General features: G+C 28.3%; 1 protein-coding gene across 1 annotated transcript; it reads left to right on the forward strand.

The window, feature by feature from the left end:
* Window positions 1–4,059: 4,059 nt before the first annotated feature.
* Window positions 4,060–14,688, forward strand: LOC105200114 (tyrocidine synthase 1). The gene is made up of 13 exons (XM_011167511.3): window positions 4,060–4,557; window positions 7,326–7,511; window positions 7,692–7,967; window positions 9,177–9,332; window positions 9,626–9,852; window positions 10,102–10,164; window positions 11,051–11,261; window positions 11,495–11,662; window positions 11,878–12,074; window positions 12,370–12,565; window positions 13,175–13,538; window positions 13,631–14,081; window positions 14,189–14,688. Exons 2-13 carry the CDS (start codon window positions 7,379–7,381, stop codon window positions 14,327–14,329), a joined length of 2,583 nt encoding a protein of 860 aa, XP_011165813.1. The 5' UTR covers window positions 4,060–4,557; window positions 7,326–7,378; the 3' UTR covers window positions 14,330–14,688.
* Window positions 14,689–16,319: the final 1,631 nt, after the last annotated feature.

A 16,319-nucleotide genomic window follows, 5' to 3' on the forward strand; every position in this document is an offset into this window, starting at 1 on the left:
TGCGCTTAATTACATAATCATCATCACAAATACATAATATAATAAATAAAAAAAAAGAATGTAAATAATATTAATGTGTAATCTAAATTCTACAAAAAGACATAGTACTAAATCTCTATAAATTTCCCCCGGCATTATGAAGATTTATATTGATTGCATCTATTGCAGCAATAGAAAGATTGATGCAATAGAAAAATCAATGTTATCATATTATCTTGAATTCTCCCCTTCTTTTATTATATGCTTGCGAACTACTAAGTGACTAACCACGCTGCAGCACATTGCAAAATGCATATTTATTAACGGTGATATATAAACTTTATTTTACTTCCTGAGGAAGGCTGCGTTTGTAAATCTAGGGAAAACCAGGCTCGAGAATTAATTCTCTGTAATGTTGTTGTATTATTACACAATCAGACTACAGGTTTCTATTGATTCGATTTTAATTTTAATGGCAATAAATAGATAGAACGACCACAACGCGAAACGTTTTAGCAATCTGATTATTACGTAAAGAACATTATAATTGCAACAATAATTGTACTTAAAGATTGTAATAAAGAAAAAAGAAATATATTTTATTATAAAAATAAAAATATTATGTTATATTTGAATGTTTATCCTGCGCCTTCTATTTTCTTCACCTACTGTTAAATCGTAAATAAAAAAAAAACAAATAATAAAGACTTTGAAAAAGAGAAATTAACAAAAGAATTAAAAACAATTAATGAGTTTTTTGTAAAAAAAAAATTAGTGAAAAACAAATAAATTTGAAATATTTTACATAACGTAATTTAAATTCTCATAGTTTTATGCAGAAAAAATATGTAATATGTTGATTAATTTTTTGTTACGTTAGCCACTCACTATTTTTATATTATCGTCAAATTTCGTCTAAACATACCATCGAAATTTCTGAATCCAGGAATACAATAAACAAAAAGTTTCAATAATAAAAATACTTATTGCTAGCAGCCAAACAAACAAAACAATATTGTATTAATAAATATAGAATTATTATTTTATATTGTATCTTCTTTTTATCACACAACAAGTAGTGCATTATAACCTTATAAGAAAAATATTACCTTATTGTTAGTTCTATTTATCTTTTATTTAAGATCTATTTAAGATCTATTTATATTAAAAAATCTATATTTGTAGACTAAGAAAAAAATTAAAGAAAAATTAAAGGGATATACACCCAAACGTTAAAACAAAGCCCAACATTTACGTAACCGTTTTTCAAAATATTGCATTTGAACAAAATGATAGCCTGATCAAAATCAACAGAGCGATTTTTCTTTTTAAATCTTGTTCGTTTTTTTTGGCTTGGAAAAAAACGAAGCATCGTAAAAAAAATACTACGTAATGAGGTAGATCTATATTTCAACTTTATATAACTGGTTGCATTTTGCTTTCAGATGAGTCCTAGATGAGTAAGAGCAGCAGAGGCCACCGCAAAAGTCATTTTTTAAAACTTGACACAGAAATACTTAAATGGCGACGTCAATTTTTAACCAATTTTTAATAAATTATATATATTTCAAAAGAGAAAAATATGATCTTTACAACGAAGCAAATTCGATTTCTCTATCTGTTTTCGTTTTTCCATAAAAAATTCGCAAAGTCTTTATTTTGGCGCGTTTAGAATTAAATTAGCCCCCTATAAGTAAACCTAAAACAATCAGTTTGAGAAAACATAATCTAATCTAAAATACGAAAGAAACTTTTCTTAATACACTAGTAATCGCGACCATGTCTAATTGCAATCTTAATTGATTGACTAGATAAAACCGGTATTGTGCCGCTATTTTGCATTAAAGATCAAGATCAAGATCAAGGTTAAGATTAAAGATTAATCAAAGCAAAGCAGGATGAGATTAAAATTGCAAATTAAAAGTTAACACTTCGATTTTCTTTTAATTTTCCGTCTTAATCTTAATCAATAGGCAATAAGTTTTTCAGTCATAATCTTAATAAATAATCAATATTAATATATGTGTATATAAATACAAATAAGAGATTATAGTCAAATTATAAAAGCAATTAAAACAATTAAAGTGTATAAAAAATACCGTCAAAAATAAAAAATTTAAGACAAAAAAAAACGTATTAACTCTTTGAAACAAACATCTTTTCTTACAAATTTCTTGAAACTTTGAGTTTTTAGGATCGCAGATTAGGAACATGAAGTTAATATTTTAAAAATTTATAAATTTTGATTTCAAATTCGAAATCAGCAACCCTTAGTTATTAAGTTTCATACACCATGTGTTTGGGGGAAATTATTTAATATAATACATTTTACACACAAAACCAAAATTTGTGAACTTGTGTCCGACAAATCAAGTCAACTATTGATAAGTTTGAAATTTGCATTTATTGATTTAAAACTTTACTAGATATAAAATTATAAAAAAGTCGAAATAAAACAAATAATTTTATTTTTAATTTTTAAAAAGTGTCACATATATGTGCTTCAAAGAGTTAATGCATGAAACAAAAAAACGGTATTGTAGGATGTAATCTGCATAGTTTATAAAAGATAAATTGTGATCAATTGCAATGCAGATGACAATTATACAGTGATTGAATAATTTAATCTTAACTTAAATTTCAATTTAATCTCTAAACATAGTTTGTTATTAAATTAATAGTTTCACACTTCTATAAATAAAAGACAAGCAAAATAATCAAAATAAAATAATAATAATAATGACGCATAATAATAAAGTAAAAATACAGAAAAAACAATATTTACAAATATTCTGTATTCACAACGCTGTTAAATGAGGTAAGAGTTTAAGGATTTTCCAATGATAATGTAAAAGAACCTTAGAGGAAAAAATAATTATTTCGGTGAAAGAGATCACCCAAATGGAAATCCCCTATTATACCTTACAATCTGGAAGTTCCATGCATTCTTCCGCTACTACGCATTCTTTATCATTAAATTGCTATGTCATGCGTGTTACTCATAAGTACCTAATGTTACATTTATTCCGCACATTACCGTATTTCTCGATAAGAATATTCCCCGTATTCAAAGGTTTTTTATAGGCTAATTATTTGATATAATTATCTAAAAACAAACATTATAGTTTACATAAACGTGCAATTAAGACTGTATTTTATTCACATAAATTCAAATTACATTTAAATTATGTACACCTGTTCTCAGACTTTTCTAAACAAATTAAAATTGTGTTGTAAAATCGTCGTATTCTAAAAATTTTAAGAAATAAAATCAGATGGTAACTATGCGACGCAAAAGTATATATTTACGTGATATATTTTATAAATGTGTACTATTGTGCATTAGTATATTTTTCTCAGTATTTTCTTGTGTTCTTGTATTTTATAATCATATTGAGTATCAAATTTTTCGTATCAATTTTTTATGCATAAATCAAAGTAATTGAAATATAACCAATAATTGTTAATACTGCGATCACAGCGTTGCATCTTATTTTATAAAGTTATTTGCTGCAGATTATTATTTGCAGTTATATAGTTAATAATAATAATATTCGTAATTATTTCTATCGTGACGTAGAATAGTAAAATGGTTAAAATTAAAAAAAAGAACTGTATAAGATAATACAGAAAAAAAGCCACCCTATAAAACAGTAATTATTTTCGAGGTTACGTCTTAATATTCGCCCAAATTTAGTTCTACTATTATTTAGTTCTACTTATTACTAAAAGCAGTAAGACAAAGAAATAAAACTTTTGTTATAATTTATAAAGTTATTATCTAGAATTTTGTTTGTTACATTTTAAAGGAAAAATATTAATATCACATTTTATGATAATAATATAGACTCTATAGTTTAGACTTAATTTTTATGTTGGGTGGGAAAATCCTCCTATTATGAAATCGTATCTTAAAATAAAAGAATTAATGAAGCTAACAATTTGGGAAATATAAATGATATTTTCTAGCCTGTAAAAAGAACGCAATAGAAAAAAGTATTAAATTATACGCATTAGTGATCCCAGAAGTTGGGGGGGCAGACCGACGGTCAACCAGAGTGGCGGAGAGTAGCAGAGATAATAGTGGTGGCGGTACTCATACGGGGACAACGAACAATTCAGAGTCCTCTTGATCAGTTCTATATAAGAGTACAAGTCGTATCAAGCGAAGGAGGCATTTTCTGTTAGTAACCAGCTCGCCGGTGACCAAACGTTAAGGTCAAGCTAGATATAAGAACCGCGTCGTCAAGTTTGTCCGAATTGTTCCACGAAGAAGAAGAGTCAGAAAATAACCGGAATAACCGGAAAGAAGACCTCAAGTAGGGAAAAGAGAAACCAAAAAACAGTAAGAGAAAAAAGAGAAAAAAACGAGAAGTGCGTGTCTGCGGAAAGCGGTTGCCGCTTTGGAGTGGAGCCAGTGTTCGGTCAAAGAAAAGAAAAAAATACAGTATATATACGAGTGAAAGGCAACCGAATTGTTGTATTTCGACTGTCATTGGCAGTGCGAGTAACGGTATAAAAGTGTTGGCTCTCGCTGAAATTGGGGAAATCTCGCGTTTCAGAAGACTAAAAAGCCAGGTAAAATAGAGTGATAAAAAGAGTAAGTGTCAAAGAGTGTCAATGAGTGATGAAAGAAGTGCAAAGTGTAAATCGCGGAAGTTGTTCACGTTAATAAATTACGCGATTGCTTAATGAAAAATAACTTTTATTTCATGGGCTATCGTAGTAGATCATTAACCCAACTGCTTACTTAAAAATTAATGTTTCTCTAGTAGAGATTTGGAATATTAAATTATATTTAATATCCAGTATTAAAATCAAACATTTTTGAGTATATGTATAATAGTTAAATATTGTAAAAATGTGACTGATATATTTTGCACAATTTTATTTTTACATGACTAAAGTTTTTAAAGTATTATTTAAAAAAGAGACTAACATAATTCTCTTTCATATTTAATTTTTTTATATATTTGCAAAAATATATCGCTTAATAAATACATGGAATAATGTTTTACTTTTATGCAGAACGATTTATATTATAAATGCATATTGATGCATTCAGAGAGTAAATTATCTGTTAAAATAAGTAAAGATATGCGTTCATGTAAATAGCGTTCGTCATTTCTAACTCAAACGATTATATTTGGATTTTAATCATATACCAAGAACACGTGCCGTAATGAGTTTGTATATGTATATTATCTTATTACACGAAACATTTGTGTAAACTCATTTGTATAAATAAAGTACAAGAAAGATTAAAATTTACATCAATCTATCAATCTTAAATTTTAAAGTCTTACGAATTTTTATATTTATTATGTATTAAACTGCGTAAGATCTAAGCATTACCACAAAATGTATTTAAAAAAATAATATTTTGATTATATGTTTTTCGTAATAAATATTTTACAGTTTTTTTTAGAAGGAAAAGGATTCTTATTAGCATCGTTAAAGAATGCTTGTTAGCATTATTTATTATTAAATTAATTTTCAATTAATGTTACTATTTTTTGTTTAACTTAGAATTGTGTTTTAAGATCAAAAATTTATTCAGCGCATAGTTTCATAAACTTGAAAATAGACATAAAATCAAGAAATATTAACACTAAGACAGCTCGTTAGAAATTTTCAATTATTCGTATTAGTAACGTCAAGAATTGAACGTTACAAAATTTATTTCAGATTAGCAAATTTTGTTCAGATTTACTTGCGCAAACGATTATTTGAATCTTGACGTTTCTAGAGCGAGAAAACGCGGTTGAGTAATCAACGCTCGTGCTAACAAATTTCAATATTGCTACGCATCGTACAAAGTACTTGCATTATAATCAATTCCGGTTGCTATAATCGCTTGCTCTGTCACTGTCCAAAGTATTAGAAACTCGCTCAAGACTTGGATGAGAAATAGTATTCATTAAACTGAATTAAAAAATCAATGTAAATCAAAAATTAATCTTGTTAAGGATTAAAGAAATTATTTTTTAATTTACTAACGTCATCAAAAATGATTCAACACTAACAATCTCTAGCATTGGAATGTTCACATGATAACAATGAATTTAATCATTATGACTCAATCATCATGACTCAATCATCAAATTAGATAATTAATTTTGATAAAGTTTCTCTTTTAAAATATTTGAATAATAGCATCTCGACATATTATCGCAACTGGTTATTTATTTCGCTTCATATTCAACAATATTCATACACTATTGAATATGTTATAAGTGTGCAACGTTAAATACGCACTTCGACGTACATGTAACAACCTTCCTCTAGTTATGAATTTCTTTTTCCTTTTATCGCTTCAAGGCGAGAACATTACGGAATTCCGATTACTCCTGTTTTCCTTCTGTCGACAACGCTGTCATGATATATATTCTATTAAAAAAAGAAATTACGCATAAGTCTAGACATGTACGTAACTCGTTTTGTATTTCCACGTTTAAAGAAACACATGATTTCCACGTATAAAGAAATAGATGTCTCATATCTCAGAAATTTCTAGCACGCTTGAATGCAATCATGCTACAATATATTTCAGGAATTCTAACTATCTTTTTTTGTCACCGATGTGTTAATAACACTGGTCTTGAAAATGCCATGTACTGTTATAAACATTTTTTTATAAACTTTTAGCTATTAGATTCTTGACTATTAAGTCTTAATATGAGATCGGTAATTAATTACACACATAATGTATAATGTATATTATTTTAATAACATAGAGACTCAAACGGACGTACACTATCATTAAAGATTGTTTCAGAGAAATAATAATTAAAAGGAAAATTATGATGATCATTTATTACTCCGACGGTTATTACGGTTATAACTATTAAATTCCCAATTGAATAAAGATTTATGAACGATTTACGAACATTTATTGGCAATTATTTGAATGTTGGAAATTACTTTTAATCCTTTAATTAATACAATTATATTTTAATTTTATTTATTATATCAAAGATATGAAAATGACAGTTTTTCGTTCTGTATATAATGTATATAATCTATAATAATGTATTATAATCTTGTATAATTAACTTAGCATGAAACTGATTATTATTTTCAGTTAGAAATATTTAATACAATTAATATTAAACAGTCTTCAATAAAACTATTTAGGAAAATCGTCCTAAAGTCGTCCTGTTTTATTAACACAAAATGTTACACGACAAAATACAATGTTGAAATTATGTTTGAATATCTAGTATGAAAGTTTAGTGTGATTGTGAAAATGTGTGCATTATTGATGTAGTAGTATATAGTGGCATGTCGACGTTTCAAATTAATAATAAATATATCTTTAATTTTTATACTAAATTAAATTTTAGATCTTTGCTAACCATACGAAGCAAGAAGTTACAATTTCTTCAAACATTTGAAAATGGGTACTCTGCAGCAGCAATCGATTTTAAAAGGTCAACAAATAGGAAAGAATCAAGAGAAAGATTTAGTGCACGAATTATTCAGTCGTGCGGCAAAAGCCCATCCAAGTCAAACTGCATTATATTACGAAGGTAAGGTTTTCCTCAATATAAAATGTAAATATATAAAATATAATAGAAGTCACGGGAAAGTAGTCCAGAGTAAATTTTTAACAATTTAACTAATCAGTTGTGTTAAATAATGCCTATAATAATGCGGATGTTGTACCGAAAGAAAAAAATCTACATCTAAACATTATTTACTCGATACAGATGACGCCGGTCAGGAATACGTGCTGTCTTTTAAAGAATTAGATAATATCACTAATCAGCTGGCACGAGCATTACAAAAGCGCGAAAAATGTGAAACAACTTCTCAATCGCTAATAGCTGTCTGTATGAAACCATCATATCGACTTCCAATTACATTACTTAGTATACTGAAAGCAGGAATGGCTTATCTACCTTTGGATGCGGAGTTTCCGGTATCTAGAGTGAAACACATTCTCGAAGAAGCGCAACCATTAGTAGTATTGGTCGAAGAAGGAGGTAAATGTCTTTTTTTATCAAATATTCTACAATAAATATTATAGAAAATGTAAAGACCCCCCCCCCTTATTATTCAATTTATAAATGTAATTTTATATAATTTTTTTAATTCATTTTTTAGCTATTTGTCTATTTCTTATTCTTAATTCAAGCTTTACTTTATGTATAATTCCAATACTCTAGATTTACTTAAAAGATATGAAAAATCAATGAAGCATAGCAGTGTTTTGTAATATTAATCTTCGTTAATATACATAAGTCTATATGTTTGTAAAGATTAGCCTGCTATTACGTCATTCTATATTTATTATTCATTATTACGTAAAACAAAAATATAATGATGCAATAGCTAATATCGTTCTAGATACATAGCATTTCTATTATATATTTCTAAGATCAAATTCTATAGCTATATGTATGCATATAATCTTATTAAATTATTAATATTAAAATTTTAAAACAATAAATTCTAAATACATGATAGTAGTAGCCATAACATAAACAGAGAAGAATAATTTACTGCTCTAATTCATACAAAATTAAAATTAAATAAAAATAAAAGTATTGAAATTTTAAGTCCTATTTCTATAAAATATGATTTTGAGAAAATAATTATCTTATATTTTACACACTTAAATACTTTATTTATGTAGTAACTTTACATTATTAACTTCATAATTATTTTAGATTTCAATTTGTACGAGATTTATTAAAATGTCATATAGCATCTCATAATCTCATTATTTAAAGATACTTTAGCATCGTATTATAAATTAATATTACGGGATTACCATTAATCGCTATCGAACCTATATGGTCGCCGTTAAATTGGGTGTACAAAATGTGGTATAAGATTCGATAAGCGTAAAGTATCTTTGCAATAAATTTCCTTTTTTTTTATTCACAATTATGTGTGGCTTTTCACGCAAGGCTATGTATATATAGATCTGTTACGATTTATATATACATAGCCTGGTTGGTTTTTATTAACAAAAGGATTAATGGCACTTAAAAGTAAATAGTAAATCGTTTCGAAATAAATTGTAGAAGGCGGATACATTTTATTACTTCAGTTATAAATATGCGCGAAAGAACCTTGAGTTTTTGTTTTGATTGAATATAATTGAAGATAATAGAATTGATATTTCTTCCGTTTCTACTTATTCCTTCAATGTGAACAATTACGTAAAACTACGCTTTCGCTTTCAGCTGATTTATCAATCTATGAGGGAGCTTTGGCCGTGACGTACGAACAACTTTTGAAAGAGGCCAGACAAGAACAAGATGATGCATTACAAATTAAGGAGAGATCGAATCAACTCGCTATTGTTCTTTATACTTCCGGAAGTACAGGAATTCCTAAAGGTATTGTTATATTTTGTAATTATACGATATCAAAAAATACGCATGTTTGCTGTTATTCATTATAAACTGACGATATTCGTAGATATTTTTCAAATGTTTAAAACTCTAAACTATTTTTACAGTACTATATACAATAAATAAAAAGTGTGTTTTTATTGTAAAAAGATACTAGTTTTAATTGTAGAAAAAAAAGAGTAGAATATTATTGCAAATTTATATAATTTGCAAAAGGTTTTCAACGAAGATTCAAGGGAGCATAGTTGTTTGTAATATATACATCTATCTTCTCAAAGGTGTGCTCATACCGCATGCTACTGTACTAAATCGTCTACAATGGCAATGGAGAGAATTTCCATACGCTGACGATGAAGAACGGTGCGTTTTCAAAACTTCTCTTACTTTCGTCGACAGTGTTCCCGAAATTTGGGGACCTCTTTTACAAAGTCGTACCATAGTAATTGTACCAAAAAGCGTGACTAAAGACCCAGAAAAGTTTGTACCACTCTTAGAGAAGCATCAGGTAAAAACTACTTTATTGTACTTAATTACAACCAAAAAAAAATGTAAAAAATTTAGAGAAAAAACTGTAGCTTCTTGACGAATTGTGTTATATTAGCACATAAAAATATTGTTTATCTATTTTTGTTATTTTTTTTTAATAATTACATGTCTGTTGACTTTAATTGTAACATAATGCAATTGTAAAAAGTTTACAACATCTCAAAGTGAACTTAATAAATACTGAAGGAAAAAATCATTTATTTTTCAGATACAACGTTTGGTCCTCGTGCCATCGTTATTGCATTCATTGCTCATGTATCTAGGTTTGCAAGTGAGTATAATAAAAAGTTATATTCCTTATGCAATTTATCGCTTTTACAAGAAAGGTGAGCCTGTCATTATTACGTAAACTTCTCGAGAATTTCAATCTTGATTTTACGCAACATCTTACGAAAGGTTAAGGATACCGTGCTTTCTCTTTAGAGCCATTAAAATGAAGCGTTTTCAATATCTCGATAATAACAATAATAATTTACCACGCATGAAATACATAATCAATCGATGATAAGCTGAGTTGACATATTCCTTTAACACTTGCAAAAATTTGAAATAATGTCCTTGTACTTTTAATATTTCAACGTCCGTTCTAAAAAATTCGACAAGTTTATTCCGTCACGCTTAAGCAAACGCTCACAAAATGTGTATGCGAAGCAATATACGTAGACAAATAAGAACCAACGCGTTACAATCCGATAACTCCCAGATCAATGCGTCAATTTCGCAAGTGAGAAATTTTTCTACAATTTTTCCACAAATAAATACAAAAATCTTCCACAAATTAGTATAAATTACGTTCATAAATCACGCAAGGTAAATTAAAAGCATTTGAATAAATATTTCTTTTTAGCAAGAGTCATGCTGTTAAAATATCTATAGCAAGAATAATTATTAGATAATAAATCGGGCAAATTATTCTAAGGTGCTTAGAAACGTTTTACATTATAGATTATCGTTATAACTCATTTTTATAATTTTTCTTCGTCTCTCTGCAACTATGCATTGAAATATAGCCTATAAATGTAGCGTAGTATAATTTTCATGGGTTATTATCGCAACTCGACATAACTGAACATCGTTATAATTTATTTACGATAAAAATGCCGTCGCCGTCTCGCAACACCTTGGATTTAATTATGCATTCTGCTGTCACTGCACAGAATAATGACAACGTTCTCGATCGCTTGAAACTCTGGATATGTTCCGGGGAAACTTTATCGGTCGCATTGGCCGACCAATTTCTTACTACGTTTGACAAAAAGGACAAGATATTGGCTAATTTCTACGGAAGCACGGAAGTCATGGGTGACGTTACGTATTACCTATTAAGCAAACGAGCACAATTACAAGGGATGGAGAAAGTGCCAATTGGTAAGAAGAATTCTCATTCGCTAACGTATCAAAAATTTAGAAATACTTTTAAATAAAATAATAAAGTTTGTAATAATAAAATAATGGTATAAAAAATAACGAAATAGTTAATTGAATAACGAAGAACCAACAAAGCATATTAACATGTTAGTTCTAAGCTAAACCTTTAGTGAATTGTTATCATTAGTAAATAACAATCGCTAACAACATTTACATGGTTCGTTGTGTCTTAGGAAAACCGATCGACAACTGCATAATTTATCTTGTAAACAAGGACATGCGACTGGTTCCCCAGGGGGAAGTCGGAGAGTTGATCGTGGCTGGAAGAAACCTTGCCGCGGGTTATATACGCGAACGAGATACACATAAATTTTTGGACAATCCTCATGCCATCGATCCAGGTGAGAAAATAAAATAACGTAACAAGAAGATCGAATGCCACGTACGTCTTTCAAACTTAAAAAATTTACTGCGACATGTAAATTCGCCCTCTCGAAATGTTAATTTCTCTTACAAGCAAAAGCGTAATAATCAAGATATCTCGATTTTTTTAGTATACGGAATTAAAACCTTGTTATATATTTAACTTTTACAAATGTGCTGATTTTCCCTGCAGGATATCCGAGAATTTTCCGTACAGGTGATTACGCTAAAATTGTCAAAGGATCGATAATTTTCGAAGGACGAGTGGATTCGCAGATCAAAATTAGAGGTCACCGTGTCGATCTCACGGAAGTCGAAAAAGTAATTGCCAGAATACCCGATATTGATAAAGTCGTGGTTCTTTGTCACAAACCTGGCGAATTGACACAGGTAAATATTTCAATATACAGTATACACGAGACAAAGTATAATTATGCCAAAATTCAAAGGAAAATCAATCTTTAAAATTTTTAATTGCATGTTATAAAGAATCAAAGTAATTTATTAATAGAATATATTTCATGAATCAAACAGTTAAGAGAAGTTATTCTATTTTAGCAACTTTTATTGTCTATATCCTACAGTAGCTTTAAATTATTAAAGCTGTCAAAAGTATCAATATTAAAAATCGTGAAAAATAATTAATCGATTTATTAATTTTTACATTTTATATTTGGCATTTTAGGCACTAATAGCCTTTGTTACCATTGTGGATGGTACGACTCTATCAAAATCGGAGATCGAAGATTTTCTTCAAAGGACATTACCGCCATATATGTTACCGCAAATTTTTATTGTTGATCACATACCTCTTTTAACCAATGGAAAAACGGATCGACAAACATTACTAAAAAAATATGAATCATCTTGCTCTAATGAAGGTACATGTTAAACTCATAACTTTATATTGTTCTGTTAAAATAACGTACATCACGATATTTCCCTAAGTACTGAAATATGAATTGTATTAAAATATATAATAAATTACTTCATAATTGCAATTTAATTGCATGCGACTGTTTTATCTTTTACATATAAAATAGATTGATAAGCTATCAAATACGGGAAACTATGTAAAGCTACAAAACGTGTTATTTATCTATTAAAAAACCGGTTTATAAATATTTCCTTCCTTTCTATTTTAACATATGCCATATCATACATTTCCTATGAATTTAGAATAATGTTTCTAATCTTTTCTACGATATAAATTAATGAGTTCAGTATACTATTTTAGTGATAATTACTTCCGCACTAAAATTAAAAGAAATTCTCTTTTGTTAAAAAGAAAAGAAAATATTTTTTTCCTAACACTTTCCAAACGTCAAACTGTAATAAACTTTATTTGTTCAAAGAGTGATAATCCAAATATTCAGAATAAATTATGATTCAATTTGTTTGAATTGTAGACAAATGAAAAAAAATCCAATTCACTCTTTAATTTAAAAATCTATGTTTTACTAATTAAACTCAAAAATTTTATTCCACAGAGGACGACGTTGCTACAAATTGTGATTACAGCGGCGTGTCAAGTCAAGATCTTGCAAAAGCCCGTGTCCTCTTTCCAACTATCGCGTCCGTAATCGGATGTAGTAGTCGCACATTGATAACACTACACGCGAATTTCTACGAACTTGGTGGAAATTCCTTGAATTCCATTTACACCGTGACGAAATTGAGAGATCAGGGTTATCAGATTGGTATCACGGATTTTATCACGGCGAAAAATCTAGCCGAATTATTAGACCGGATGAAGCTCATATCATCGGACGAGGAACCTCTGAAAGAAGCCATCGACGAGAAGCCATATATCTTTGAATCATTAAGTGACTGTGATAAAGAGAACGCAATCGAGTAAGTGTAGTGCAAACCTAAGCTTAAAACTTGTTACAATTGCCGTTATATACGCGTGAAACAAGAAAGTGAACATTTATTAAAATTTACAGAATAATCACCGAGAGCTTTTATACCAAAGGCGATTTGGAGCGGTGGTTAATGCCAGACGTAACAAGGGCCGATTATCGGGAACTGGTAGAGTCTATGTGGGATCCTCTTATAGAAAAAAACCTCAGTTACGTCGTAAAATCGGCGCAGAATGAGAAAATAATCGGGATTGCTTTAAACTTTGATCTTTGGGATGAGCCTGAAGTGATACTGAAATCTAAGTTAATGATCATTTTCGATTTTCTCGAATATCTGGAAAAACCGATTCGAGATTACAAATTACCACAGGGTAAAGGTCAGATTATTCATGCTTTCATGATGGCGACGAACAGCAATTTGAATAGCGCGGAGAACATACTTGTAATGAGACATATGGAAGAATATTGCTTGCAATTTGCCAAACAAAAAAAGTACAGCGGAATTTTCACTACAAACACTAGTCCACTTACACAGGTAAACGATAACTGTATCCCCTTCATAACTCATACAAAATTATATAGAAAGTACTTATGATATGAATGCATAATTCTTGACTTATGTTTTTTTTACGTAAACTTTAGCAACTTGGTACAGACGTATACGGTTATGAAACAATGCTGATATATCAAGTAAACAAATACGAGACTACCGATGGAAATAAACCTTTCGGCAAAGCTCCTGACGATCAAGTGGCAATTTGCTCATTCAAGATGATCAACTAGAACACGATTTTAATAAATAGTATAAAAAAAGTATTTCTATCGAATAGTATAAGCGTTAACTGCGCTCTTCATCGATGCATCTGAAACTATTAATAATCCATTACCATAAAACTACTGGACATTGTTATTTTTTGTAAATATCAGCGACAGAAACAATTAATCGATGCAATAACTGAACAATCATCTACACTTTTTGTTAAAAATAATAATTTTTGTTTTTTCGTTATTGTTTGTCATATTTTACAGATTAAGAAATTTTGATTAATATTATTTACTTTAGTATCTAGAAATCATTTTAACTATTTATTGATATTATTCGCTTGTAAAAATATAATACAATAATATGTAATTCTAGAAGACTTCAAGTAATATTTTTAATTGAAAACTTAACATATATATACATCGTCAATATATTTTTCAATTCTAGACTCAAAGTTAAAAAATATTTATAGCTCGGGGTATTATTTATAAAATGTGACACTGTTCCAATTTTATAAATAAAATTCAATGTAATAATTACGTCATAACTTTGAACTTAAAATCTATTGAAAAACAGTTTGATATAATATAACCGTAAATCTTCAACTAAAAATATTGATTATTAACAAAGTTATTGTATATAAAATGTATGACCATAATACCTTTTTTTCTAATAATAGCTTAATAAAACTATTATTATTACTATAAGAAATATTTTAAATTAATAATTGCATGTAATGACACATGCTATAGAAAACTTATTAAATTCAACATATAAATTTTAAAACCATTTTGATTAAAATACGATTAAAATATCAATATTGACACAAATTTTTTCTGATCAGTTTTAAAATATTAAAAGCATAACTTTAATATTATTTCATTATGATAACTATCTTTTAAGTTAAAAGTATTAAGCAACAAGTATTGTAAAAATTGTACAAAAAAAACAAATTTATGATAAATTATAAGTTATAAATTAATATAAAATTATTTAAATTAGACAGTTCATGCTTTGATATACTATAACAATATAAAACACGAATTGTAGTCATTTATTTTACTTTGTATAAAGTATGATAAGTATATAACAAAAATTAAATATAATTATAATAATTTAATAATAATTATTTTGGAGATTAGATGAAGTGACATAAGTGATATAATAATAAACTTGTATATATCTTTATTTTTGTAAATACATATATATAGTATTTATGTGTAACAATTTTAGAGAAATATTGGAATAATTTGCAATTATTATCATGTTTCGATGCCGCCAATGTCAGTCAAACAGTTTGATTAACAAAGATTATTACCAAATATTTATCGATTAATCGAGTGTGTAAAGTTAGCATCTCAAGTGTGAGCATCTCACAATTAAACTGCGTATTAATTAGCATCCAGCATAGTTGCATAGTTCTTGATAAGTTTTAACAACAGTTTTGTCAAATTTACTATAAAAATCGCGGTTTTAAGAAATAAGATGCTAACTTCCGACAATGTCAAATAGCATCCCAACATATCTTGAATTTTTAACGGTGGGAGAGTAAAAATCCGTGGAGTTTTGAAATCTAGATAGGTTCAGTGAATAGTTCTGATAATTAACATCAAATAATTATAAGTAATTATTATGAGAAATGTACAACAGTGAGATGCTACAGTTCTGGCACGAGTTTTGGGCTGTACAAAAGATTCAAATGGCGAATTACGTCCCCATACACAAGCTCCTGAAGAGTTCTGAGAGCTAGCGCACTTCTAATAAAAATTATTATGAATAAATTATAATTATTATGAATAAATTATAATTAATTATAATTATTATGAATAAAGTATCCTGAATGCTTATTCAGGAAACAGTTTCTCGTAATTGGAACGTGTAATCCCGTTAAAAATTTAGATGATTAATTGAGAAATACTATTTTCAATTACTGGCTTAATAGCAATACGAACATCTTTTTTATTGCCATCCACGGCACTTCTAATAGCTTGATGCAATTGAACTAATTCC

Source organism: Solenopsis invicta, chromosome 11 (assembly GCF_016802725.1).
Source record: "Solenopsis invicta isolate M01_SB chromosome 11, UNIL_Sinv_3.0, whole genome shotgun sequence".
In the NCBI taxonomy this organism is placed as follows: domain Eukaryota; kingdom Metazoa; phylum Arthropoda; class Insecta; order Hymenoptera; family Formicidae; genus Solenopsis; species Solenopsis invicta.